Below are 26,680 nucleotides of genomic sequence, written 5' to 3' on the forward strand. Positions count from 1 at the left end.
TTATATAAGATCAGCATTCCTGTAAAACTTCCTGGAATAGCTAAGTAGTCCAGGAGCAGAGCCAAATCAGCTGTCCTGTATCACCCAGCAGGTCCTCAGGACACTTCAGATGGAAAAGGACTACAGTGCGAGGTCTCAGTCCCCTACATGGTGCACTGCTTCACAAAAATCCATGTTTTCCTGCTAGTTTGAAAACATGGGTGGGAAAAAGTACAAAACAAAACACAGGAAACCAGAAGCATTTTACAGGTTGTGGTTTGTACATCCTCTAATAGGCTTTGGGGTAGCCTGGATGTTAGAAGACACGACACAGTTTCTTAAGAAACAAACGGATTGTAATAAAAAACATTGATGTTGCAAACCAACCTGTGACAAAGTCTAAAATTTTCACTTTCTTTCATGTAAAACTTATTATAAAGCAAAGAAAATGTGGGGAGGTTTATACTGAAAGATGTGTTGAAAGAATTCATTTTATAAGTACTGCCTTTCAAACAAAGAAACAAACAAAAAACCCAAACAAAAAAGCCCAACAAAACCCAACCAGCTAAAAAGAGCAGCAAACCCAACCAGCAGGCTGCAGGAATGTACATTGGTGGATCCCAACACTTGCAGAACCGCACTATTCCTCTATTTTATGTGAGTGCACCACAGCCACAGTTCTCACAAGCCTCCATGGAATCACCATGTGTGCAAAATACAACGTCCATTTCAATTGATGGACTGCCTCACTGAACAAGTGATGTAAAGCAGCGGTTTCAATGCAGAAGAGTCCTGCACCAAGTTCTTAAGGAGACTCAGTCTATTTGGGGATCTGGGGGAACACCAGCACTCCCACAATATGCAGTACCCTGGTTGTAGCCGCACTTCTCCAACACTGGGCCTGTGGGTCCCTGGGTAATATAGGTCCCTTGAGCACCTATATTACACCAGCAATATAACTTCTAAAAGCAAAACAACCTCCTGCCACCTAAGGTTCAACACAAAAGATTCCATGCTGCATTTTTCTCCTAAGAAGTCACACCAGCTTTTGAAAGGGTTTTTTTATCCTGTGAGAGCACAGTTCAGCAAACACAACTCAACACATGATATACTGCTTCCCCTCCTTCCACAGGTATCATGATTTCCACAAAAGGCTCTAAAAAGCACCAATGGGCCATCTCCTTAAAACTCATCCACAGAGGTGACAAGCTGGAGGGGTACCTGCCTCCTTTTTCCAGGAAGAGAACAACATGTTGCTGGACAGACCAGTCCAAGTGCTTTACTACAGGTAGCTAAAGCAACATTTTCTATTGTTGCCTTGAGATGCTGCATGCCAATAGTAGACACAATATTCTCCTATAGGGTAAGGAGGTGTTTCCAGCTCTAATTGCAGTGGCTGGTAGCAACTTTTAGGAGACACTGTTGAGCTAGCACACCATGCCTGAAGCAGAAAATGCTATTCATTCCAAAAATTGCAATTTTAATCAGCAAAAGAACTAGAAACAGGACACATCTATTCTTTTATCTGTTCTTATTAGTTTCTTTACACTTTTCCTCATTTTTGTGGGCCTTGCAGAGTTAATATAACTGATGAACAGCATAGATTTTGGCTCTCATATCTACAGAATTGAGAAATTAAGATCTCATTGCAAAATTGCAATCTTGTTGATAATGCACAAGCCAGAAAGTGACCGGCTGAGGTCTGCAGTTGTGACACATGAAGATCAATGTGACCTGTTGAACTGGCAAATGAATCACGTGGAGCTGGTGAAAGAACAGAGTCCCACAGTGCCATTTCAGGAACCCCTCTGCATCACAACACTGATCTGTCCTTGACCACCTGTGCTTACTCCCTCAAAATTTGTTCCATTCAGTGTTGTCTGTTTCAAAGAGTAGCAGTAAGGAACACATCCGTGTCTTTTTGCAGCAGCAACCTATAACAGCTTCAACATCACTATATTTTTCCCACTTAAGAACTTGCAGCAGTCCTGTTTTTTAGATACTTTCATCACATTATCCTTTTATTTGAACTTCCTGACTCCCTCTTGCCAACCTTATTATATTGGAAATGATGTTTCAACAATGCCATATGCTTACATGCAGGGTTGCTTCTTGTTAGCCCAGCTGGCAAACAGGTCTACGCAGGGATGGGTGCACATGTTGAACAGAAGATCCTCAGCAGCTAGGCTGGCATTCTGCAGGTTGCTCCTGCCTGCTTTTGGAGATCAAGTCTCAAGCAACATCCTCCTTTCCCATCTAAAGTAGAGTTCAAATCTTACTGTCCAGCGCTTCTTTACATACTGACCAAGAGAAGCCATCTTCTTTGCTAACGCGTAAGCACTTGTACCTTTGAATAATCTCGCAGTTGGCTTTCAGCTCCAGCAGTTCAGAAAGTCCAGGGTTTTAAAGTCCTTGCAGTGCCAGCCACTAGCCATGCTCCTCAAAGTCCAAGCAGCTCCTCTTGGAACCTTTCCGCAGCCCTCTGCCAGGCCAGCCACCAATGGGTTTCTGGGAACGTGGAGCCATCAGACTTGGTGCCACATATCAGACCCAGAACTGTCACCCTTGTTTCCAAACAGTTTCACAGAATCAAGGAATAATTTAGTTTGGAAGGGTTCCCAGCAGGTCACATGGCCCGACCCCTGCTCAGAGCACGGCTACCTCCAATGCTGGGTTACTCAACCTGGCACAGAGAAAGTGATAAAACGTAAAGGCAACAAATCTTCGGAAAAAGTCTACTAGGCAAAGATTCCAGTACAAGGAGAGCATTATTTTGAGACATGTTACAGGTGGCTCCTTTAGATCGAGTGTTTCAGTCTCCTTCCCTCTCCCCACTTAAGTCAAGACTGTGAAAAGCTGAGCCACTGTACAGTTTCTTGCACTGTTTTGCAAGCCAAGGAAGAGGTTATGCACTGCCATCGGTACAGGCCATGACAGAGACTGTGACATTTTTTGTTAGGAAACTTCTGCCTACCGCCAAGCACTTCATTCAGGCTTCAATTCCTAATTAAATCCCAGCCTGCACTTTTCATACCATCAGCGTTGTATTATTTATACTTCCTTCTCCCATTCATTCTTTGTGTCGTACGCTGCCAAACTGTAACTACTTAAGACATATCAGCAATATAGTTATCTATAGGCTAAATGTCTTCTGGGAACAATACCAGAAGTGCTTGTGCTATGAAAGCACACTATTTCTTCTTCCACACCAACAGGCATGGACAAGGCACAGGACTGAAAGAGTAGTTTTATAGGTAAGAAAAGTATATACGGGGGAAAAAAAATAATCTCATAGAAGCAAAGTTGAAGCACTCAACATTTCATTGGCCTGCCTTTGTTTCTAGTTTCCATTGCAAGTAGCACTTCTAATGATAATTTTTTAATCACTCTTAGCAGCGTGGAGTTTTTATCGAACTATTACAGTGGGGTTTAGGGTTTTTTTAGGTAGTCTTATGAAAACAAGGGAAGGGGAAGGTTTCTTTCTGAAAGCACTTTCTTCCCCAATAGCCAGTGGCTACCACATTCCAGCACAGGCTTCCTTGCTGAAGGACAGTCTTGCTTTCTTGTTGTCCAGACAAGCACATCCCTCCCTACCAGCCTTTGTTCAGCTAACTGTAGATGCCTCCAGACAGGATTACTAAGCAGCATCTACATGGGTCTGCTCTCAAAGAGTGTTCAACTCCATTAGAGCAGAATATTCCTGTTTTGCAACTAAGAAGCCCGAACATGCTATCCGTTATCTCCCACCTGCAAAGCCTAGAAGATTTCCAGCTAATTCCAAGGTATTGGCTTTGTCCTGTAAAGCAGCACGTACTCTAGGCTGCATGTGCATCGCTGCCTCCTTGGCATCATCCTAAGAGCTGATGCAGATCTGAGAAACTGCAATCACTGGATCCCTGACACACACTCCAAAGCCAGGAGGTTTCAGGAGAAGGCTCTGCAGTCCTGGAATCTGTGTTCTCTCCCCATCCAGTCCAACAGAGGCCATTTGTTAAACCTGGTGCAGGTTCTTTCTCATGAAACTGGTTGAGTTGGGAAGACCTCATCTTTGTGTGTTTGGAGAGTCTCTCTATTTGAGATGTGGCATTCTGGATTAGTTTTCACTTGTCATAAACTTTATAAAGCAATTTTGAATAAAAATAGTCTTTTTTTAAAAAACTCATTTTCTTGTTGATATTTGGCATTTGTGATAAACCCACAGCCATGCTGGCAACTCGGCCAGTAGCATGTTTTCGCTGTCAAGTGCTTTTACAAATAATCCTTAAAATATCCAGCAGTGGTAGGTATAAGAGAACTCAAGGCAGTGCCATATGTTGTCACATCTGAAGCTATGGCAAACATTAACGTCAGTGCCAGGGAAAAAAGCCAATTATTTTCTCTACCTTCCAGTTTAGTATTGGACCTTTACTGGAGGTCTACGTGACAAATTAAAGGTCAAAATCTGGGGCATGGTCTAGACAGGAGGCATTCACAGAGGTCTGTACGTTGCCTGAACTGCCCCTCACTGCAAGAAAGGATGCAGTCAGACCTCCTTATCCTACTTTTGCAGTGATTTTCAGTATTAAATGGTTGGGTTTAATGCCCATAAATCTGTTAAGATTTACTGCATCTGGAGCCAGTGTAGGAAATGGAGGGAAATGAGAACTGACTGACAGTGGAGTACCATTATGATAAAAGGATGAAGGCAATTCACATTTTTCTACTCTCAGAAGTCAGCAGTTAACCTGGGAATATTGTTGCTGTGTTGAAAAGGAGAAAGATGAAGATGAGCAAATTCCAAACCGGTGTGGCTATTTTCCAAGCTGAAAATTAATATGTGCAACTGCAGCAACAAACACCACAGCCCACGCTCAAAAGTGCATAGTTGGCAGCGAACCACCTACAAAAGATGACTCCTCAGCTGGCATTAACCAGGTAACCAAAACCAGCAGTGGCTGATATCACAGAGATCTAATAACCATTTTAACTTTTTGCTCTGTCTCCTCTTTCCACAGAAATCCAGCCTCTGTTACCCTAAATATGAGCACCTTGCATTTATATGGCCTCTATGTGTCATTCAACCTGCCAGAGTATCTATTCATCCTGACCTTCGTAATACACAGACACCCTGGAAAACACTTTGAAATGTGACTTTCATTTACTGACAGCAGGTTATATGCCATTCCTGTCTGCTAGGATAGCCAGTTTTTTAGACCTACTCTAATTTCCTGTTCTCTCCAAACTTTGGTATAGCATTTGTCAAGGCACTTAGAAGCAAATTACTATTTGAACTGGAAGAGATGGGGATTAATAACGGAATGACAGTGGTGAGTAAGGAACTGAGTAACAGGCTTACAAACAGTGGGGCACAGTAAAAAGCCCAGCAGCAGGCTGAAGGGAGACTGCCAAACTGGCATCTGCTGGAAGGCAAGATGCTACTGGTTTTAACAGGACTCAGGCTCAACCTGTGACCCCCCCAGACCTTCTGGTTTCACAGTTCTCACAGGGGACTTTGGTAATAAGCATCTATTTAATAATAATAAAAAAAATAATCCTGACCCAGTTATTTCACTAATCTCATTACTCGCAGGCAGCAGTCCCTTGCTTTCAGCATCCAGCCGCACCCGTAACAACAAAGCAGGACAGATTTAAGTAAGTGACACAATCTTCAGAAAAATGTATCAAAAATATGTATTTTGAGTAACTCGCAAGCTGTATTTGAACCATATATATTCTTTAAGCACCCAGAGTAATAGAATGGAAGTGATTGTCAGTATCTTAAATATGTTAGAATTAACCAACAGGAAAAACTGTATTTGATACCCACTATTTATGAGTTATCATTTGGCTTTTACTCAAACTCACATATCAGACCATCACTAGTGTTGGTTAGCCAAGCCCATCAGCAATAGCTCATGAGAACGCAAACACAAAGCTCCCAAAGAAAATGAGCATCTCTGTCATAAGAGACTCAAGTGGTAGTTAAGTTAAAATTGCTGCTGAAAATACCAGACTGGAATGCCAAATCTTGCCATCGGGTTTACTGCAATTCCTGGTTTGCCAGCTGCCCCCCAGTTCCTAATCAAAATTCATCTTAAATAAAAAAAAAATCACTAGATCCTTTCAGAGAAAGCCAGTAGGTGGGATCACAGCAAAGACAGGCAGAACCGCAAGGGAACCCTGGATCACCAAGGCAGCTCAGGACTGACGCCCACCTGGCTGAGCGTGCACCAAAGCCTCCAGTCATCTCCCATCTTCATAAATACTACACTTGTTAGTCCTTTGGAACATAAAGGCAGAAATCCACCATCTAAGCAAGTGCCATGCCTTTGGTGGGTTCAGTTTAACAAAAGCACATAAGACTGGTAAAGATGAAACCCAGCTTTGATTGCTGGGAATTACCGGAACCTCAGTTGCCAGCCCCTGCCAGGACAACAGGGAATAAATTCCTGTAAGCCTGCCTTATGACAGGCAACTGAGGCCAGGAAATAAATCAGGTCTGGACATTTCTTCATAAGACACCCACCACAAATTTTGTTTTGCTGAATGTGGAAAAAAAAATACGTGTTAAGTGCAAACATCCAAATACTTACAGCATAATAAGTGGGGGAGGAATGATGCCTCTGAGCTGTCCCAGGCACAATAAAGATCTCCAAAATGGGAATTCTAATCCACAACATTTATTGCTTCGCTAATGCCAACATCAGGAGAATTATATTTAAATCACCACGATTAATCAGCCACAGCAGACCCATCTTCACCCCCAGCGGATTCAGAACCTCCAAGGTTTTATTAACCTTTATCTGACGAACAAATTGGTTTGTTGCAGCCATTTATCTTGGAGAAATACTCCGACAATCTTTAAAGGAATACTGTCCTTTTACAGATCATGGACACTTTGATGTATTTCAATGAGAGCTGGTTTCATTTTTGTTTATCACAAGTTTCACTTTCAGACTCCAAGAACTGCACATTTGCATTTTAAGCACCACCTGAAAGTGTTTACTTCCTGCGCCTTGCTAGAAGGTTCCCAGCTGTAGTCCCAGCCCTTTCACATTAAAGATAGATGCTTCTAGGAAATTACAGCTTTGAGGAGGCTGTCTTGCATTTTGTTGTTTTAAACCACCGAACAGTTGACAACACCAAAAATTTCGAGCAGTTAAAATTAAAACTGAAAAGGTTAGGAATCCAACATTTTAACCCTTTTTTTTTTCTTTTTACATTTATGCATAGAACTAGATGAATGTGTTCAAGCTTCCACCTGCAACCGTAAGAGGAAATGCTCACTTAAAACTGAAAGCTAAGCTCCTCTCTACAGTCATGTTTCCTGGGACAGGACCTTTAAACACCCACATTGCACTGATGTCAGATAGAGCTGACCTAGCTTTTTAGGCATTTAAACATCATCCCCACTGCAACAAGAAAAAAACCCCAACCCCAAACCAAACACCCTATTTTTACCATGTGTTCGGCAGTCCATCTGCCATGCCACAATGCCACTGGGTCCCAAAGAAGAAGTGAAGGCATATCCAGGGGAACCAGTTGTTCAGTGCAAGGGGTCCTGGGGAGCCCAAAGTCTCACCCCGACTGTTTTGTCCTTGTCACTCAGGTCACAGGAGGGGACCCCACTCGGCATCTCTTTCCTGTGCCTGCGAGGAGCAGCCCAGGATCAGCACCCCTTGTGTTGACTGGGAACAACAACAGCAAAGGACATCCCAGACAACCAAGCGTTTACAGTCCCAGTGCAAACACAAGAGACAATAGAGTGACGAGATGTTCCTGAATTCCTCGCACACTTTTAATTAAATAACACTGTTCACTAACAACCCTTCCCCCCCCCCCTTTTAGAAGTGGAAAAAGAAATTTCTGAATACTATCTGCATGCAGCACACAATAACAAATATTTAGATTGGGGTTTTTAAGTCTAAAAATTATTAAAACTAAAAAGTAATTAAAACTAAGAAAAGTTCAAGCAGCTGCACAAGCAGCTCTTTTCCACTATATCCTTCATCAGGGATAAAAATAGTCAAGTGCTTTGCTCTTGTGTTCTTGAGGCAACACCTTTTTTCTCCTTCCTGTAAATGCCTCTGTATCAATGCCGAAAAGTTACAAGCAGAGAAAAAAGTACCATCCAGCCCACAGAGATAACCAGATGTTCACAGTTTGAGCAAATGAAGCTGAATTACACCTAACTTCTGGTTTTACACCTAACTTCTGATTTTACACCTTATGCAGCACCTCAATTGTCCCAAACAAACGTCTCATCTCTAAAACAAAAAGATTAATTTAGAAATAGGAACTTTAGAGAAAAACACACCTGTGAGACTCAAGCAATCTCAACATTTAAACCAGCTATGTCTCACTGCAAGTGGAGAGTTACCTAAAGCCATTCAGCCTTTGTGCCCCAAATTTCCCTTGGTTCAGTTCCGAGGTTTTTAGGGGAAGTCTCTTTGCCCTGACTGCTAGCAAGTGAACTGTTATTATAGCTATCGCACTCAATTACAGAAGGTCATTGTGCTAGAGGTAGTTTCTTATGTAAAACTGTTTTCAGTTCAGCTGGGGCGGGGAGGGGGCCTGCATTTCACCAAAAACTGAACTGATAAGGAAAAAGAGACAGCACTGTTTACTCAGCAGTGTGCTTAAGTCCTTTTGCCTTCACTTCTGAACAACTGAAAGTAGGTAGTTTAAAACACGCTACAGTCTAATCTTGGATATTTAATTCTAAATTAGAAACTGCAAGCAGCACTCTGATATCATGCAATATCTATTTATTGTGGATTACAGATCCCAGCAGTGCTGGGAAGAGTTTACAGTTAGATTCCCCTACAGACGTGCCTCCCAGACCAAAAAAAGGGTTTGCTCTCCCCAAGCCTAGGAACACATAGTTGGCACCTCCTCCAGTGGGGAGCAGCTGGGCAGTTGCTACTGTTTCTCATTCCACTCCACATTACCAGCTATTAAATTATCACAAGTTTCTTGTTCAAGCTCGAACTCTCCCAGAACAATTAAAAAGTCACCAAGCTGGGGGTCACAGCCTGTTGCCATTTTCCATTTGGTGACCTTTGTCAGAGATTATATATATACACATGTATATATATAAAATGTCTCTTTTTTTTTTCTTAAACCAAAGTTTAGCACTCAAAATACTGCCGGCACAAGAAAATGGTTCAAAGTTTGCCATGTACTTAAGCACTGTAAACACAATTCCATATTAAGAAGTGTGGAAAGTACCCTAAAACCCAAGCAAACAAAAACCGCACAGGAGCGTGACACAAAGAGCCACTCTGCCGCAAAGCCTACAACAACAAGAAGAGAGTTTCTTTCCCCAGCTTGCAGTTTTGCTCCTTCCTCGTTAATAAAAGGCGGCTCTCATGCTACTGCGCTCCCCGATCAAACGCCATGGGTGGGGAAGCGCTCTTTGTACGGTTCCGTTTGGGGAAAGTCAGAAATCATTTCCTGGGGGGGGGAGCGGAATAAAAATAAAAGCCATCAGTCACATCCTCCACCTGAGCGAGCAGCTCCCACCGCACCGAAGCCGGTTACCTGTCTGAGACCCAGGAGGAAAGGCATTCTGCAGGCTCATCCTCCGCACCAGCGCATGGGAAACCAGGGATTTAAAGCCCCACAGCGACCATTTCCTCATCGGCTGTGGGCAGCCCGCTCCTCCGATCCTATTTAAACCAGGGCTTCCTCGGCTGGGAATGCAAAGTAAACAGGGTCCTGGGACACTGCACGCACTCACTGGCTCCCCCTCCTCCTCCTCCTCCTCCTCCCACTCTCCGTGACATATCTCAGACGCAGCCCAGCCGGGGTGTTTGCAAGAGGGAAATGACATCAGGTCGGGCAGTTCTGAAAAAAATAACCAAAAAAAAAAAAAAGCCCTGAACCTTAAGACAGCTGCTGGGTAACACCAGGCAGCTTGCTGCAAACGGGAGCTGTGTGCGGTTGGGCAGCGCTGCCTGTGTGGACCCTGGCAGGGAGCCGTGGAGGAGCAGAAGCGCTCTCCTCCCTGCTAGCTGGATGCCGCAAGTGGAGGGGAATCTATTAAAAACGTTGGCAAGAGCCAACAGCTCCTCAGTCGTGATTAAACCTCGCTAAGCAAAAATAGACATTTAATCTATTTTTGAGGAGAAAGCTAAGTTTGATGCGGCTTGCTGAACTGCACTGGAGCCCTAGGAGCAACCACCATGGCTTCTCCGAGTACCTCCAGACCCCGGCCAGGGACCTGGGTAAAGCCTCCACAGACCCAAAGCACTCCCATGCCTTCTTCTGCCTACCATCATGGCTCCATTTTTTCTGAGCACTGTTCAACCCTCAGCCTCCCCAGACAACAGCTGTCCCACTAAAGAAACAGCAACAACTCCCCTGATTTCAGCAGCATCAGGACCGGGCCTCTCCAGCGTCAGACAGGTGATGGGAAGACATTTTAATCCACCTCTCCCCAAGGAAAACGTGACTAGCCCTGACAGAAGTTCTCTCATTCTACTTGAGCTCATTTCAGATTTTCATGCCAAGGGGCAAGTAAGCCTTATAAACAAATTTATCATCTGGTGCCCAGGATGGCATGTCTTGTTTGTCCTCTCCTAAGCAAGGAGTACAGCAAGTTCCACAGCCATGTAGGAGATGACACTGCAGAAGGTAATCTAAATTTAACTCCCTTTTCTACCTCCACTTTGAAAGTTCAGCAACCTCTTTTTTTCCTGCTTCTCTTTAATCAGCAGCTGTCCTCGTCTGTCGGGGGGGGACTGGGACACCACCACCACTCCCACATGCCCCAGCAGCAGCTCCATGGGTATTTGACAGAGGGGCAACTCCTGTTGCTTTTGGCCTCTGGTTTTTGGAGCTTGACACGTTAAAATATTTGACGAGGGAAATAATATATTTTTTTTCCATAGAGAGTTGACCAAATCCCTTTTTTAGTAGCAATTTTAACAATAATTTCAGGACTTCAGAAGAGAGAGAGAGAAACCACATATAATTCTTACAGATGCTACTTTGCAACAGCAGGGAAAAAAAAAGGGGAAAGGAAAAAAAAAACCAACACAGAACAGACCTCCCCCTGCCCCCGACAGCCAGATAGCTTGCAGCAGTGTCAGAAAAAGACACCCATTTTCCACATGCCAAAACCCCTCAGTGACCGCTGTTGCTGCCTCCTCCCTGCCCAGCCCGGGGTTGTTTCCCAAATGAGAACCCCACTGTGGGTGTCCTCTACACAATTAGGCTGTGAGACTATACACAAGTATTACTTGTTTTTACACCAACTTAAAGCCACCATATAAACTTGCCATTTAAGGTAAGCACATCTCTGTTTTTCCTAAGAGAAAACAGGCACATAAGTAATTTCCTGGAGCATACAAAACATCAGCATTAACTAGCATCAGCCAGGCAATGGGATTTTCCAGCTTTTGTGCTTTTGGATCAAACTCTCAACCTTTGCTTTTCCAATTCTATGGACAAACAGCAGTGATATAAAAGGGCAGCTTTCTGTTTTAATAATCTGTTCTGTGGCCTCACACTGTCCTTTGAAATACCGATTTTGGCTGTTGCTATCCAGAGCCCTGGTCTAGGCAGTTTCCAGGGCTGAGCCAATGCAGCAATTTCTAAATCCCTACTGTCAGAAAGAATCTAACTTTAACCACCCGCCTCTCCCCCAGCACATACTCAAAAGGCGAAGTGTCATTCCAGATCTAAGACAAGTTGTGAAGGACTATCAAAGGCAGTAACTTAGAGGAAAAGCAAAAGCATCCTGATTTGCGTGTGAATTTAGCAATCCTGGAAAGACTGACACAAAAAAGGTGGTTTGCAAGAGGCATTACCACATTTGACTGCAGCAGCCACCCTCTCTTGCAGTCTCTGAGTGACAGCGGCCAGTAACACGCTCCACAAACTCTGCTGTAGGTGACTATGGAAAAAGCCCTGGAGGGGGCAAAAAAAAAAAAAAAAAAAAAAAGCGGGACAAGTTAGCTCACACCCTTATAATACCTTAATCAATGCACTTAGAGCCTTTTCAAAACACCTAGGTTCTCCTAATCATTGCAATTTCTTTGGATATTCCAAGTGGTATTATTTTACGCCCTCCTCTTTTTTTTAAGTTCTTGCCCTAATGCTTTGTCTTGTGGCAATGAGTTTCTTAGTGGTTGTGAACAAATAGTTCCTTTCATCAGGAGTGAATTCACCACCTTCTAATCTGACTTTCATATTATTAGCAGGTGGGAACAGAAGTCCCCATCCATCTTCTCACCCATTCATTACTCTGTACCTGTTAGCTATCTTCTTATAAAAGATATCAATCTTCCCTATCCTCTTAATGTAAAATCTTTTCCCAAAGCCTTCACCTGCTTATTGTCCATTTCTAAAACCTTTCTAATTTTCTACTGCTCTCTGCTTGGGGGAAACCAGAGCTGAAATAATAATTATTTTAATGAAAGCAAGAGCAGCTCTAAGGCAGGCTCAGGACAGGTTTCACCTCCTTTATACGAACCTGGAGTTTAACATCTGCAAAAGCCACCCATCTATGACACAAGAGTGTGTCTATCCAAGCTATCAACCAACAGAGCAAACACAAGTTTTTAAAGTTTGTCTGTAGATGAATCTCTTGAGGGCTCTGAAAAGTCAAGGCTAATGTCAGGATAGATTATAGGATCTACATTATTTTGAAAATTTGCCTGTTTAGGCAGCCACCAAGCATCCTTTTTTGGCACGTCAGTGTGGATCCTACTACAGGATAATGGTGAGCAAGTTTCTTTTGAAAAAGAGGGAATAAAGACCTCTAGGCTTTATCAGTCTGTAATACTGCTCTCCTGAACATGTCATCTGCCCCAAACATGGATGTCAAGTAAAGGATGCTGCTTGACATCTTCGCAAGCCTAACACACTGTGCCTCATGACCTCAGATATTAGCATGCAACTGAAGTAGATGAGGGAGGTTGTTTGGGCAATTTTAAAGTTGCTTTCAGTGTCTGATGGGAGATACTTGCAAGCAGGTTTAGTAACCCAGCAAGATACAATATCCATTTGGATACCCCCTGAGGAAACAGCTTGACCTTTAGATGATCCAGTTACGACAACACTATTGGAAGAAAAATTGAAGTTGCGCAGCTCAAATCTGTCAGGCTTGAAGCACAAGGCTACTCTCAGTTGCTCCATTATTAGAGTCCTAGGCAGGGAGAGGTTTTGAACAGTAAATATGGGTGGTGTGTAATATCCCCTCAATTAAACCTTAATACCATGGTTCTGCACCTATATATATACAGATTGACCATAAAGTTGGAACAATTTTATCTAATGACTCTTCCATTTGCTCCAGTGCACTCTGTTATTTTCATGTTGGTAACAGGAGCATCCCTGGAGCATCAGCTATCCATTTTCATTAGTCAGCCCACAGCCCTGGGTGCTAGAACTGAGACTATACAAGTCTGCCAGGCACTCGAAATACAAGTGTGAAAGAAGCAACCTGAATGAGGGTGACTTTATCTTTGCCCATCCTGGAGGTGGCTCTGGGAATAAAGAAAAAAGGGAAAGAAACATACAGAAAAGCATAAAACCAGATCCGTTTCTCTAGAAGACAACATCCAGGAACAACCAAGCTCTATCTGCCTTGACAGCAAATGTTCTGAAGGGGCTTGTTTGCTAGCAAAACCAGCACAAGACATTGGGAGATCACCAATGCTGGAACAGCAATGCAATGCTAGATCTGCCTGGAAACCATTTCTGGCTGGCCACCTGCCCGCAAAATCTGCCCACTTGTCGATTCCTGAAGAGTGAAGGGCCACTTCCCTACCCTAATGGCACAATTACAAGAACACAATGACTTTCCAATATGAGGACCAGGTGCCCCAGCTTCACATAACATATAGCATTGGCACTGCCTACAGAGAACGTCATCAACAAATTCCAGAGGACAAACAGGAACAGGTCAGTCTGATAATTTCCCAGTACCTACAGGACCAGGAGTATCGACTCTATTGCTTAGGAGACACATGGTCCAAAACAAACCTTTCAGACCCCTTGTGTCTAATACTACTGTATTATTTAGGAGTGGGGTAAAGTGGGTCCCCCAATTTGCATGCAGTTCAACTACGAAACAAGGACACTGAAGTCACTTCCACTTACTGCTTTTCAGGCCAAACAGACTTAATCATTGTTAGAGAGAGCAAAGAATAACTGCAGGAAAAGACACCATACATGTTGGAACTGGCTTGTGAGCCAGTGCTGCAGCCAGTCTGCTGGATCAATAAATTTTAATGTGCAATGAAGCACAAGGGCTTGTAGTGGTTAGAATGTGTCCTTGGGCAGGTCCCTCTTCCCTGCAGCCTGTCACCACTTCTGTCAGCCCAGTGGTTTAGAAGTGCAAGAAACTTTTGCAGCTTACTAAGTCAAGATAAGCAAATAGGGACAGTGCATTTCAACCTCAGTGCTGTCACCTATCTTTTTCTCAGAGTAACTGGTTAACCAGGGAGGAAAAGACTGCGCACTTCAAAACATGCTCAGTGTTGCAGAGAGTCCCAACGGCAAGATCTCCTGCTTGATTCCAATCAAATCTTGATTCCAGTTGAATCCTGAACAGCAACTGTCAGCCAAGCAGGCAAGTGCAAACATGCGCCACATCTTCCACCTGAAAGCCACGCGTGAGCCCTGAACCAAAGTAGGGGGTATTGCAGAGGAAGCCACTACCCACTCTGTCACCTGGTATTTCAGCAGGAGCCTGTCCTCCTCTTCAGTTTTCATATGTGGGTGAAGAAATACCAACAGTAAAGCACTTTCCTTTGCGCTTTTGTAGAGCAAGCAATCCCTCCTCTGAAGCTGCTGTCTGTATTAAGCTATCATAAGAAGGGTACTCAAGAAAGGGCAGGGAGTGGACAAGGGGTGGATGTGGAGGGGATACCCAAGAAGAGTCCACTCCAACACCCATCTGACAGAAGAGACAAGAGAGGCCACATCCAGGCTGTTCCAGACACTCCTACCCACTCTGCTGTTTAGCTGATGGGAGAGTGGTGGCAATGAAAAGTCCAGACTCCTCCTCTGAGACCAAAATAGTTTTTGCTAAGCGTAGCTTGAAATTTTCAGCCCTCAGTGACATTGTTTCCCACTGCTTTTTCCCCAAGGAGAAGAAAATGATAGCCACAGGTCCAGCACGCTTTTCTTCACAGCAAGAGTTGTAGCCAAGCCAATGTAATTGTAACACCAAAGACTATTTGCATCATCTATTTTGTATGACCACTGTTTCAATACCCAGGCCTGCCATTCAGGCCCAGAAGTCTTAAAAAGCTTTAAAGTCCTTCACCACTGAGGCAGAGGGGGACTAAGGAGTTGAAATTGCCCCACTGAAAAGTGACACTAAGTACTTCAGTGCAGATAGGGTTGATTCTGCCTCTTTAGCATTCCCACGTTTTGGGCACCAATGTCAGGCTTCAGTTTTCGTCTGGAGTGGGTAATAAAGTCATTGGAAAGCCTACTCAGCTTTCTCTGAGCCTGCTGGCAGGGGGAGAAGGAGAAGGGAGGGGGGAGTTCAGCTGTTAAACATTTGACGAGACCGTCTCCAGGAGGGCTAGCGTGTCTGGGGTGGTACAGGGACACTAGCCTGGCTCCTTGCTTTTTGGCACTACAGCTCTTGTTTTCCTTATGCCCGTGTACGCAAACAGGACCTTTGGTAATGGCTCAAGAGAAGATGATCTGCTCCAGAGAGGGAAGGCGGCAGAGCCTGCAGACAGTAACAGGATCCCCCATACATGGAATCAAGACGCTAAGCGTCTGTTCTAGTTTCAGAGTCTTGCACCATGTGGGTACCAAAAATACAGCCTGTGTGTGTCCTTTGGTCACATCATCATAGGAGACAGCATTGTTCCAAAGCTGCTTACCAGCACAACCTTGATGGAGATCTTAGATGCCCTACTCTTAGAAGTGCTATTTGTTTTCTCTCCAAATGACAGCAACTCACTATTTTTAGTGTTCATCTCATGTCTGCTTGGCATTTCCCTTGGGCCTTACCCTTGTTTCACAGTGTTGGTGCCAGCTCCCACGAAGCGTTTTTTTGGTGCCAGAGGGGCTGATGCCAAGTCTGTCTGTCTTGATGCCAAAATGGCAGCTGGCTTTATTGTTGAGACAGGATTTGCCAAAGCTAACAGCACTAGTGCTAACAGCACTAGTGGTGGGGTGAGTAGCATTGATTTTAAGGTTTTCTTTTTCCTTACTCTTCTATTGCCTCTAGATTTCATGGGATAATGCTGCTCCAAATGACCTTCTGGGGTCCTAGAAGATGGATTTTTCATCAGGGTCTAAGGCAGCAGTCAGTCTTAACTCACAGGTCCTCAAAGAGAAGGATACTTACATACATGGAGCAATTATCTGGGATGCAGCACTGCCACTGTGGGGCCCAGCTACACAGGACCAAGCCCCGCTGCAGATCAGGCAGGGCTTGATCTCTTGATCTCTCTCAGCCTGCAAATGTGTTTAAAAAGAACCTACCACGAAAACAGAGAACCCGCTTAAGATAAGGGCAGTTACATGGCATTTCATCACCAAGATATACCCAAGACAGAAGTCTGGAGCAGGAGAGGAGGGTCAGGGACCAGCCAAATTGCATCACATTACCGTGACCAAGACAACAAAACCCAAGAAAGATCATGGCCATTTGCACTCTCACAACTGCCACTCTGTGAAATGCTACCATTCAGATAAAATCCAGTCTCGCACATGAGGCACAGGCATGTTGACTGTGGGAAACACCCACAGAGCTGTGAATAGATAGCACATGATAGGTAATCACACATGTACAGATACATGTAATCTGAAGTAATGGTATCCCGGCAAATTAGGAGTATTCTGATGTTAACCTCTGCTACTTTTCTTATAAACCTAAAAACAACACCTTGTTCAGAAACAGTGGTGTCAAATGGGCATCCAATCGCCCAAAGATGCTCAGCTCTTTCTTCAGGAACGGTGCAGTTAGTTAACCTATCAACAGGTAGACAATTAGTTAAAATGGCTTTCTCATCATGTAAGACTTCGCTGAGGGATCTGTTATGCATACAGCCTGGTCAGATCTTTCTGAAGTTTGTTGATCTTTTCTGAACTTAAGTTTACATCTTGAACAAATTTAGAAAAAGCCCCCAAAATCCCAGCAGTCTTGTTTTCCTCAGCTCATTTTTACAAGAAAGAGGTTCTTTTATTGAGTTCTGAGAATTAAGTTTCTGTTTCCAGCAGAACACCACTTCTATATGGCCCGTACCCTTCTTGAGAGAAACAGATTTTCTGGGAAATCCTTTAGGAAAAAAAAGAGACATCAGCAGCTGCCTCTTTCTGAGCACCCTTCTGGATATTATGGTTTGATGTTACACAGCAGAGCAGTATCGCAGAGGTTATGCTGAGGCAAAGAAACGTCCTCAAACTGCCTTATATATGTACAGCCTCAAGCACTTTCCTACTATTATCCCCTGGACTTTACACTCCAGGCCCTGCCATGGCACCTACATCCCCAAAGGTGGGTTCTGGGTTGCACAGATGACTGGGTTTGTGGTACACAAACCACAAACAACTGGTTTAACCAAGCCTTCCTCCTCTTAGAAAATACACGTGGATCACAATGTGGCACTCCCAAAGTTAAAGGTCTGTCAATTAACCTAACAGGCTGTACAGTACCTAGAGTTTTACAGGATTTCTGTTATCTAGCAGTAAGGCAAACTCATCTGAACTGCTACAGGTAGGCTGAGGCTCACAGTTTGTGGTTAGAGCCTGGCACAAATATAAGGAAAGAAAGCCCTTCCACATGGCATGGTCTGACTAACAAAAAGACAGGGAGACTTCTCCTTTTCCAAAATGAAGAGCACTAAAGATCATGTACATATATCTTCATATAACCGAAGTGAAGAATTAAAGAAAACCACAAGTTTAACTATTAAGAAAGCTCAATACCACAAGCATTTAAAAGATCACAGCACAACAGTATTAAAGACATCACTTTTAAATCACTAGACAAAACTCTAAGAGAGCTATCAGATCTTAACCTCCATGGTTAAAAACTTCTTTAAACATGCAACTTTAGGGAAAACCACTTCAGAAAGCCTCATCTTAAACACAAGTTTGTCTTTTCTAATTTGAATTACTGTGTTGCTTAGGATTTCTCCAAGTACTTGGAAGAAAAACATGAACTTATCTCTATTTTGAAATGATGAGTAAACAAATATAGGGAATAAACAAACCAGCACAGCATATGGTTAAGTGCAGTTTCAAGCTGAGTTTACCCATGTCTGTGAAACAGCAGGAAATATCAAGACCTTAAAGCCTACTCTCTCCCCTGTTGTAGTACTGGTTCTGCTTTGGCCCACGTCTTCACCAGGAAGACAAGAAAAGCTCCCCAAAAGGCCACACACTTTGTTGCTCTGCCGACCAGAGGGGAGAGTTTTTGGGATTGCCTCAAACAGGAGAGCCCTCAGAAAGCATGATCTACACAAAGCAGAGAGCTCACAGATGTAGGTTTCCAGGTACAAATAAAGTTGTTTCGATGCAAGCATATAGGGCAAAAAATTCAACGCCTCCCATCACCAGCTCCTCATCCTGCTCCATTTTCCCTCTCTGCAGCTATTTTCCCTAACCGTAAAACAGGGAGAGTGCCAGAAAGTTGTTTGAGATATTACAACCGCTGGACTCTAAATACAACTAATTGTTATTCCTTCTATGCCTAGCAGAACTGCCACCGGTTACCCAAATATTTCCTGTTGGGCTCAGCTCATCTGGAGGCCACCCCTGGGACAGCCCGCAGTTATGTAAGGAACAGGCGGCTGGGAGGAAGCAATGTCCCAGTGTCATGTTTCAGCACCAGCCATGGCATTACGCAGTTTGCGCTTTGCTTAAGCATTAAAAGCACTGGTGGCATCTAGAATCACAGCCAGTTTCTAAATTTCAGTGATGCACCTGAAGGCCAGGTGGTTTTGCCATTCCAAGGGCAGATACCTTCAACACCCTACTGTCTTGCTCCCCCGTCTTCGTTGGTATCTGTGGGGTTTCCCCCTTAGGTATATGGGCCATGTGCTCCCCTTGTGTGCGTAAGCATGCTTTATTTCATATAGTTCAATGCCCAATAATTAAAAACTCATTTCAGCTTTATCTTGGGAAGAAATGCTGATCACCATAACCTGCCTTTATGGGTATTATCTTATCCCAACTGCTATAATTTCCATTAGTGCTTGTTATTCCACTGGCAGATAAAGCAAACACTCCCCTGGCTGTAGCAGGGCTGAAGGAGTACAGGGTGACCCGCACTGCTTTACCTCTTTCACACATTTCTCTGCAGCAAGGTTGCAGGCTATGGAAAAGAGAGAAGGCTAAGCGCTTGCTTTCTTCTTGCTAAAGTGTGGCTTCCAGACATGCATTTGCTCTAGGTCACATTACCAGTGGCCTCTTATTCCTGCAACCATTGTTTTCTTTTAAATTCTCCCATAGCATAAACCAAATAGTCCATATGCATCTGTGTAAAAAAAAAAACAAATCAAAACCTGATTGACATCCTACCTTTTTACAGAAAGGTAATTGGTGCTAATTAGCATGACTGCAGTAAAATAGTAAATCTTAAAAAAAAAAAAAGCCAAAAAGCCCAAAAGCCCCCTCCCCCAAACTGTCAGAAGCCAGTTATTTTCTTATTCTTCAAAAGAAGAGCAATATACATGTCATCCTCAGCACTCAGAAAGCTCAGACCTGTGTATGACTGTTGAATGAAGAAACTCTAAGGAAATATTTTCAGTTTTTAGAAATAGTAACTTCTGACACAATATAGGCTCCTACAGTAGTATTTTTCCCCTGAAGCAGGTAGTTTGGGGAGTAGGAATTCTGAACATCTCCTTTGGAAAACCAGGACCAACCCTCCTGCCCTGGAAACAAGTGAGAAAACTGCCCACCAATTTCATCGCAGAGACCCAATCTGCACCTTGTAAAGTCATCAGACCATTGAAAGAGACATCTTCCAGGTAAACATACATAAAGAACTTAGGGACAGACAGCAACATTTGTGAGCAGGATTTAATTACAGATTTAATTACAGACTGGCCATTGGACTGCCCTCCTTTCAGCACTTGCTCCTTAACACAGGCTTCTAGCGTCAGGGCTGTTCGAAAATGAAAGATGCAAACCCAGAGGCTCCAGGCTGAAAGGCTTCTCAAGAAGTCACCCTGTCAAACTGCTCTAGGAACAATTCACTGCACCCAAAGCGTCAACATTTCTCTAACCTATTCTTAAGGTGACTGCAATCACTAGTGTTCCCACCGCTTCAGCAGGCAATGTGCTCCTGTGCTCGATGTTCTTCAAAAATGAGGATGTTCTTTCCCATTAACATTTATTCAGGCTTTAGTGCAAGATAAGGCAGTACTTTCTTCTTCTCCACTAAAAACAAGACAACTAATCACAGTCATCTTCTTAACTTAGCTCACCTGGAAAATTGTTCTGTTCCTCTAGAAGCTCCTTTCAGAAGACAAAAGTCTTTTCTTCATAGACTACAAGGATTAAATCATAGTTGTACTGCTTTTCTCAGTCTGCAACTTAAACCCATCTTAAAATGTGGGATACAAAATGGTGCGTATCACTTACTAGCACGGAGCATTACAAAATACCTGTATAGGACACTTCTATTACTATATCATTAAAGATTTGGTGGATTTTTTTGCAACAACCGCACTCAAATTCTGATACATCCCCAAATCCCAGACTCCCTCTATTTGACTTTCTCCATCCAATAAGTACTCTGCACTATTCCTTCAAGAAAAGTGAAACAGCTTCAGACTATTTTCTTCAAGTTGCTCTACTGTCTTAAAAAAACATACACAATGCTCCATCTGCATCTCAAGTGCTTTCTCTTTGTCTGCCAAACTGTTGGCACAGAGGCAGAACAAACCCATCCAGGATCCCAGTCACCACCACAGACTACTCCTTAGCATATATTCCAGTCACTTAATGAACCCACCGCATTACTATTTAATCCTGAACACAGATCCCTACTCAGCATCCCATAACCAATGTGCTCCCTCACTCAGGTTGGGCTGTAAAACATCCATTGAATCAACCAAATTAAATCCCCCCCCCCCATCAGGCTGTTCCTGATAAATCCACACTGCTTGTTTCCTGTTGCCTTAGAGATGTTTATAAAGCCTTCAAGGATTTATTCTAGCACTTTACTAGAGACTGAAGCACTTCACCATTTTCTAACTTTTTCTTCCTTATTCTTTTCCTTTTAATTTGACCCCTTTACGTTTAGTATTCGTTTTAATGTGTGTAGAATTACAGCCAGGAGGTGCATTGTTGGTTTTTTTCCCCTCAAAAACCAGAAAAGCAGCAAACCCTTTCAGTCTATGTATCAGTTAGAGTTACTGTTTACTCACTTTCCTCATTAAAATTTAGATACCTTATTTTTTTTTTTTTTACATCTAACACTGTATTTGCAGAACCTTTTCTAAAGCCTTTGTGTGTTCCTGCTAGCTGCAGTACAATTCTTACACCAAAGGTGAATTATACAAACAGTATAATGTTTTAGATGACTGAATTTAGCAGATGGTATTAACATCAGCAAAAAATAATGAAGATGATAATAAATTTCAGGATCCCTTTAAAAGGCAGGTCTGGCATGAGAAATAAAAACGTTAAGACTTTTTAAAACATATACCCCATTTGTGGAAAGAATTCCAGCATAAACTGACAGCATGACTTTATCTTTTAGATTGTCAGCACACGGCGGACTGCTGAAGTCTAAGCTCACACTGAGTTGAACTCACCATGAGGAAAAATAAGTGACCATCAAAAATGTCCCCAAATTCTTGGGAAATTCAAAACAAAGTTTCAATCAAAAAAGCTAAAGCAATCTTTTGTAAATGTAGAAACTTATTCGTGAAGTGGAACTTGTATCTGCCAAAGTGATCCAGCAGAACCAGTGGTATTCAGTGTGTCCACCATGCACCAAGAGACCCTTACAGATGCTTGAGGGATTCAACCTGGAAATCAGATCAGTAACAGAGGTGAATCATGCAGCTTTACTATTGGATCAAGCATGCTGGACAAGGTTTAGTTCTCTAATATGCAGTTAGTATATGCTTGAGCTGTGTAGTTGGAGAAAAGTCTTTAAGCTATTATTATGCCTTATAGTTGTGTAGGTCTGAACAGCAGCTGAGCCTCTGTACTTCTCCTTTCAAGGCAGGCTGGAGGAAGCGCAACCCTGCTGCTTCCTCATTAGCGTGAAGTACTGCTGTCAAATTGTCTGCAAGTAGCTTTTGAACTACCCTGAGGGATAACCAGACCTCCAAAAACTCAGCAAACACATGGAAAATGCTCCTTCCTAAACTCCCCAGGAGCAGAAAGATGCACCAGTGGCTCCTACAGTCTATAAATTGCAACTAGCTTGCAACTGTCTGCTGCTTACAGCAGCTCTTGCCAGATTCTCATTCAGGTCCTCTACTTTTGCCTCTCATCTAGATGAGCTGGAAGAAATTTGGATGCACGCAGTTGCCGAGGATGTCCCTTGTGAGTTGCATCCTCAGGTATGAGAAATGCCACTAAAGTCAGGGGTTTGACAGAGAGCCTAGATCTTGCTGTAATGTGACAACTCTGCCAGAGCCATCCTGCCAGTCTATAAATCCCAGTATTTCGCACTTAACAGTGGAATCTGAAATAAGATTCTCTTCTGATGGACAAGCTGGTGGTCTAGAAGGTTTTTCTTTTATTTCAAAGTGTTGCCCTAGGTCAGTTGACTACACAAGCAAGGAGCACAGGCACACACGCTGTTGATGTACCACTGTAGATGCCAAGCATTCAGTAAAGGCAGTAAATGCTAATGCCAGAACAAAAGACAAGACCATTTTCACAAGTACAAGAGTCCCCCCACAGACCCAGTTTTACATGGATTGTGCCTAGCACAAAACAGCCACTTTTGAGACAGATTTATTCTTGGCAAAAAATTACATGGTGGGTCAGATCTCTCAGAGACACTCTGGCGTCTTCAAGAAAGGTCAAGAACTTCCCCCCCATAAAACTTACTGAGAAACAGAAATGAAAGGACTCCTCTCTCTATTCAATAGCACAGATTCAGACATTCTGTCAAGATCTGAACACTTTTGCCATGTCTTTTCCCAACAGAGCCCCAGACTCAAAAGCATTCTTGAATATGAAGGTTCATATAAATTTACCAAATTTGAGTCAGAAAGATTTTCCAATCACAATCTACATCTCAGCCAGCCAGCAAAAACATGAAAATCTGGCAACTAAAAGAAAGGGTATTACCCAGTATATTCCCCCCACATACAAACACTGAGAGCTGAATAAAAATTTGTTTTGTAATAATTTCTTCATGGGACAGTTATCTTCAGTGATCTAGGAAGTTGTGGATAAACCTCAAGAACTGAGAATGTTTTTGGTGCATATTCTCATTTCTCCCCAGGGAGTCTTGATCTGCAGAGGAATATTAACATGATGTAAAATATTCTGCGGACTGTTTATAACCTAATGACTCCACATGTAACCTTAAATGCCATTCTGCAAAGAGCCATGTTCAGCAATTCAAGCAGGAGAACGCTAGAGCCTCTCAGGCAGACGACTTCTATCGCTCTTCTTTTAGCTTTGTTCAAGCAATTTCACATAACACAGTTATCTTATACTGGTATCACCAAACACTGCTCAGAATCAAGCTGACATAAAACTCATGGTTGCATTATTAACTAGTAAAATCATTCCAAGGACTTGTGTTTGCAAATGTCTGTTCACATGTACAGCCAAATCTGAAAATCCAGCTTCAGTTTTTACTTAAACATTACTTAATGGTTAAAACTAGCATTCTTCTGGAAAAGAGATTTTGAAAGAAATACTCTAATCTTTCATTAAAATACAAACGTGAAAAGCATATGGTTCCCACTGGGTATGCTTATTGTAAATCAAGTTACCTTTCTGGAAACTCAATATGTATTTGCTAAATGAAAACAAAACATCTCTTACGGCTTCACAATTAGAATTTAAAAAGCCAGATGCTGCAGGAGTGAAGTTTTCTTCACAATGTTAGTTTACCCAGTTATACATCCTGAAGGCTAAAAAAAGTATTTAAGGAAGAAAGAGTGTTACAATCTGTGAAGTTAATACTGGTGTTAAAAATATTCATGGAAAAATCTAGCTGTTTGCTTTCCAAAAGCCACTATTTGGTCTCTTCTATTTTTCAAATTAGAAGAGGCCTTTGCAGAATTATAAATAAAACACTGAAAGCTCCATGTGACTTTCCCATATGCAGTTTTTCAACAGCCAAGTGATTTCCCCTATCCCATCCCCACTGTTTGCATACCAAGGCATGTTTGCCAAGTTTCAAGTAGAGAATTTTTAAGCCAAATTTGTAAAACCAAGATGATAAAGATTTTGTTAATATCCTTTGATCAGACATATACCTCATAAGACAAGTTAAACTGTGGAGGGAAGCAAGACAGGAAAAAGAAAGATCGTATGTTTTGCCATCGATTTAGAAGGAATGTCTTTGTGTCATTATAGAAGATGTGGGAAATGGTGAGAATGCCAACATTAGCTTCTCTGACTTTTTGAGAGCAATCTATGTAGCCATCCCACTTCTGCACGTGTTCTAAGACAGAAAATACTCTCCACTCACTGAACAAACAAGCAGACCTAACCCAAAAAGTGGAAGAGAAGAGTTAAGAGAACATCTCAGTTTTATTCCTCCAGGGCTACTGGCAGATACAGCAGACAGTAGGATTTTCCTGTCTGCTGCTTTCCTGGTTGCCTTCATTCCCACCACAATATCCAAATATCTGAAAGCCCAACATCCGAATGGCTCCAATGCTATGCATCACATCCAAAAAGCTTGCAGAGGTGACCCGAAACCAGGCCTCCAGCTTTCTGAAGGGTGGGACACCTGGCCGCATCTACAGGGAACAACACAGCAGGTCATTCTGAGCCAAAAGGAGACCGCAGGCAAGGCTGAAGCACACATACGGGGACAACAGAAAGGATCCCCTGCCAGAGCAACAAGCAGAGGGCGAAGTACAGAACTGGCAAGAAAGTCACCTGCCACATAACATTGAGACTGCCATGTTAGACTGAATGCCCCAAAGCAGAAGTCAGAGACGTATTCTCCCCAGGACACCAAAGTATTTAAGTATCTCTTTTTCAGTCTGAGCTGCAGCACAACATTCATTCTGACTGACCTCATTTTTCCCCTTGGATGAAGAACACACCCACAGTACTATCTTGATCAATGCAATCATAAAAGGTCCTTCACTGCAAGCAACAGTTCAGTAAAGCACACCTGGCAGCATGACAAAAACCCACACAGGGACACCTTGAAATTCTCATGTTCGATTTGACCTACATCAAATCTTACCAGTATCTAAATACTCCTTTGACAATGGGAGTGGAAGAGCTGTGGCTGTCGGCTGGTGATAACCTGCAGCTTCACTCCATGCAGCCCACAGTCTGTGTCATGAAAGCCTAGCATCAAGACTTAATATGTTAAGACACTGCACGCATGTTTGAAAAGCCTGCTTCAACCCTCATGAAAGAGGGTGCTCTCTGGCCCTACTTACAGCCTGAAAAGTGAGGGGAAAAAAGGTTCTGTATTCTTTGCGGTCTTGTTCAGCCATGCTCGACGCCTGCATGCCTCCTAAGTTTATGGTTACCTCCTGTTGACAAATATGTTCTGCTGCAATCTATTTCATCTATTTTCAATAAGACAGAAAACATTTTTTAACATTAGCCAGGTTTTTTGCAAGACAAGTTACGGCCTTTATACGGGACTCCAAATAATTTGTGGTCCATTCTCAAACTGTACTGGACTTCGTGTTTGGCAAAGTCACTGTTTTCTATTCTTTTCTTTTCCATCAGCAGAATAAGAATAGAATTTACCATATCAGAAGTGCAGTCAGAGTCATTAATGTTTATAGATAACATCTATTACTTGACACTGCAAAAAATTTGACATGTACTTTCATGCTAGTTCAGTGTATTAATGTTTGTATAGGTATTGAAAACAACCAGAATTCATATGTAAGTTAAATAAAAGATCACAGGTTTCAGAAATGGACATCCCATGATTAAGTTATTTGCCTGTAATGAGGGAAAACCAATACAAAGTCATCCCATTTGTGAAAACTACCAATTGTTGATGACCACCATATTTTTAGGGCCAATCTTCAGAGAATTATCAGTAAAAAAGTGGCACCTTCCTTTTATGTACCCCGTCCTAGACCAAACATATATTAAAAAAAAAAAAAAAAATCAAGATAACCATATTTTCTTTTACTCTTCCAGAATAACAAAGAGACTGAAAGCATTATTCACTCCAATAATTTTCTGTAAAGGAGGATTTCATTGTTAACTATAGTAAGTAAATACCAGATATAAATTTTCTCTTGCAACTTGCCAATCTTGTCATGACTCAGCTTTAAAAAAAAGTTTCCTTTGCACTTCAGTAACTTACCTCTTTTAGTCTCCAGCAAAAAGATGGATGATAATTTAGAGAGTCCTAGCCATGCACTGTTTCTGGCTGAAATCACAGTTACAAGCCAAAAAGCAATCAGAGACTTAAAATACATGCAGAAATTGTTTAGTGGTTGGTATTCCTTTGCTAAGGCAGAAGTTCAATACTGCCTTTATACAGCATCAAAACAGAGGCAGAAATATGCGCTCAATGCTTCTGACATACTTGATCGTAACAGAATATTCTAAGTAGGAAGTCATAAATACATAGCAAACAGTCTCTGAG

At 42.6% G+C, this 26,680-nt stretch overlaps 1 protein-coding gene across 5 annotated transcripts in view; it reads right to left on the reverse strand.

The window, feature by feature from the left end:
* Positions 1 to 26,680, reverse strand: part of WBP1L (WW domain binding protein 1-like) — a 60,626-nt gene that overhangs the window by 15,815 nt on the left and 18,131 nt on the right. For 2 of the 5 annotated variants that reach the window (XM_010564803.1, XM_010564802.1), the window contains exon 1: positions 9,502 to 9,747. The exons of 2 other annotated variants lie outside the window; for them this stretch is intronic. In XM_010564803.1, the coding sequence (XP_010563105.1) occupies positions 9,502 to 9,601 (100 nt within the window). In that variant the 5' untranslated portion in view covers positions 9,602 to 9,747. Of the gene's footprint in view, positions 1 to 2,076; positions 2,149 to 9,501; positions 9,748 to 26,680 lie in introns of those variants that run through there. One more of the 5 variants, XM_010564804.1, reaches the window with a different exon arrangement.

The sequence above is a fragment of the Haliaeetus leucocephalus genome, unplaced genomic scaffold, assembly GCF_000737465.1.
Source record: "Haliaeetus leucocephalus isolate CR32 unplaced genomic scaffold, Haliaeetus_leucocephalus-4.0 Scaffold184, whole genome shotgun sequence".
In the NCBI taxonomy this organism is placed as follows: domain Eukaryota; kingdom Metazoa; phylum Chordata; class Aves; order Accipitriformes; family Accipitridae; genus Haliaeetus; species Haliaeetus leucocephalus.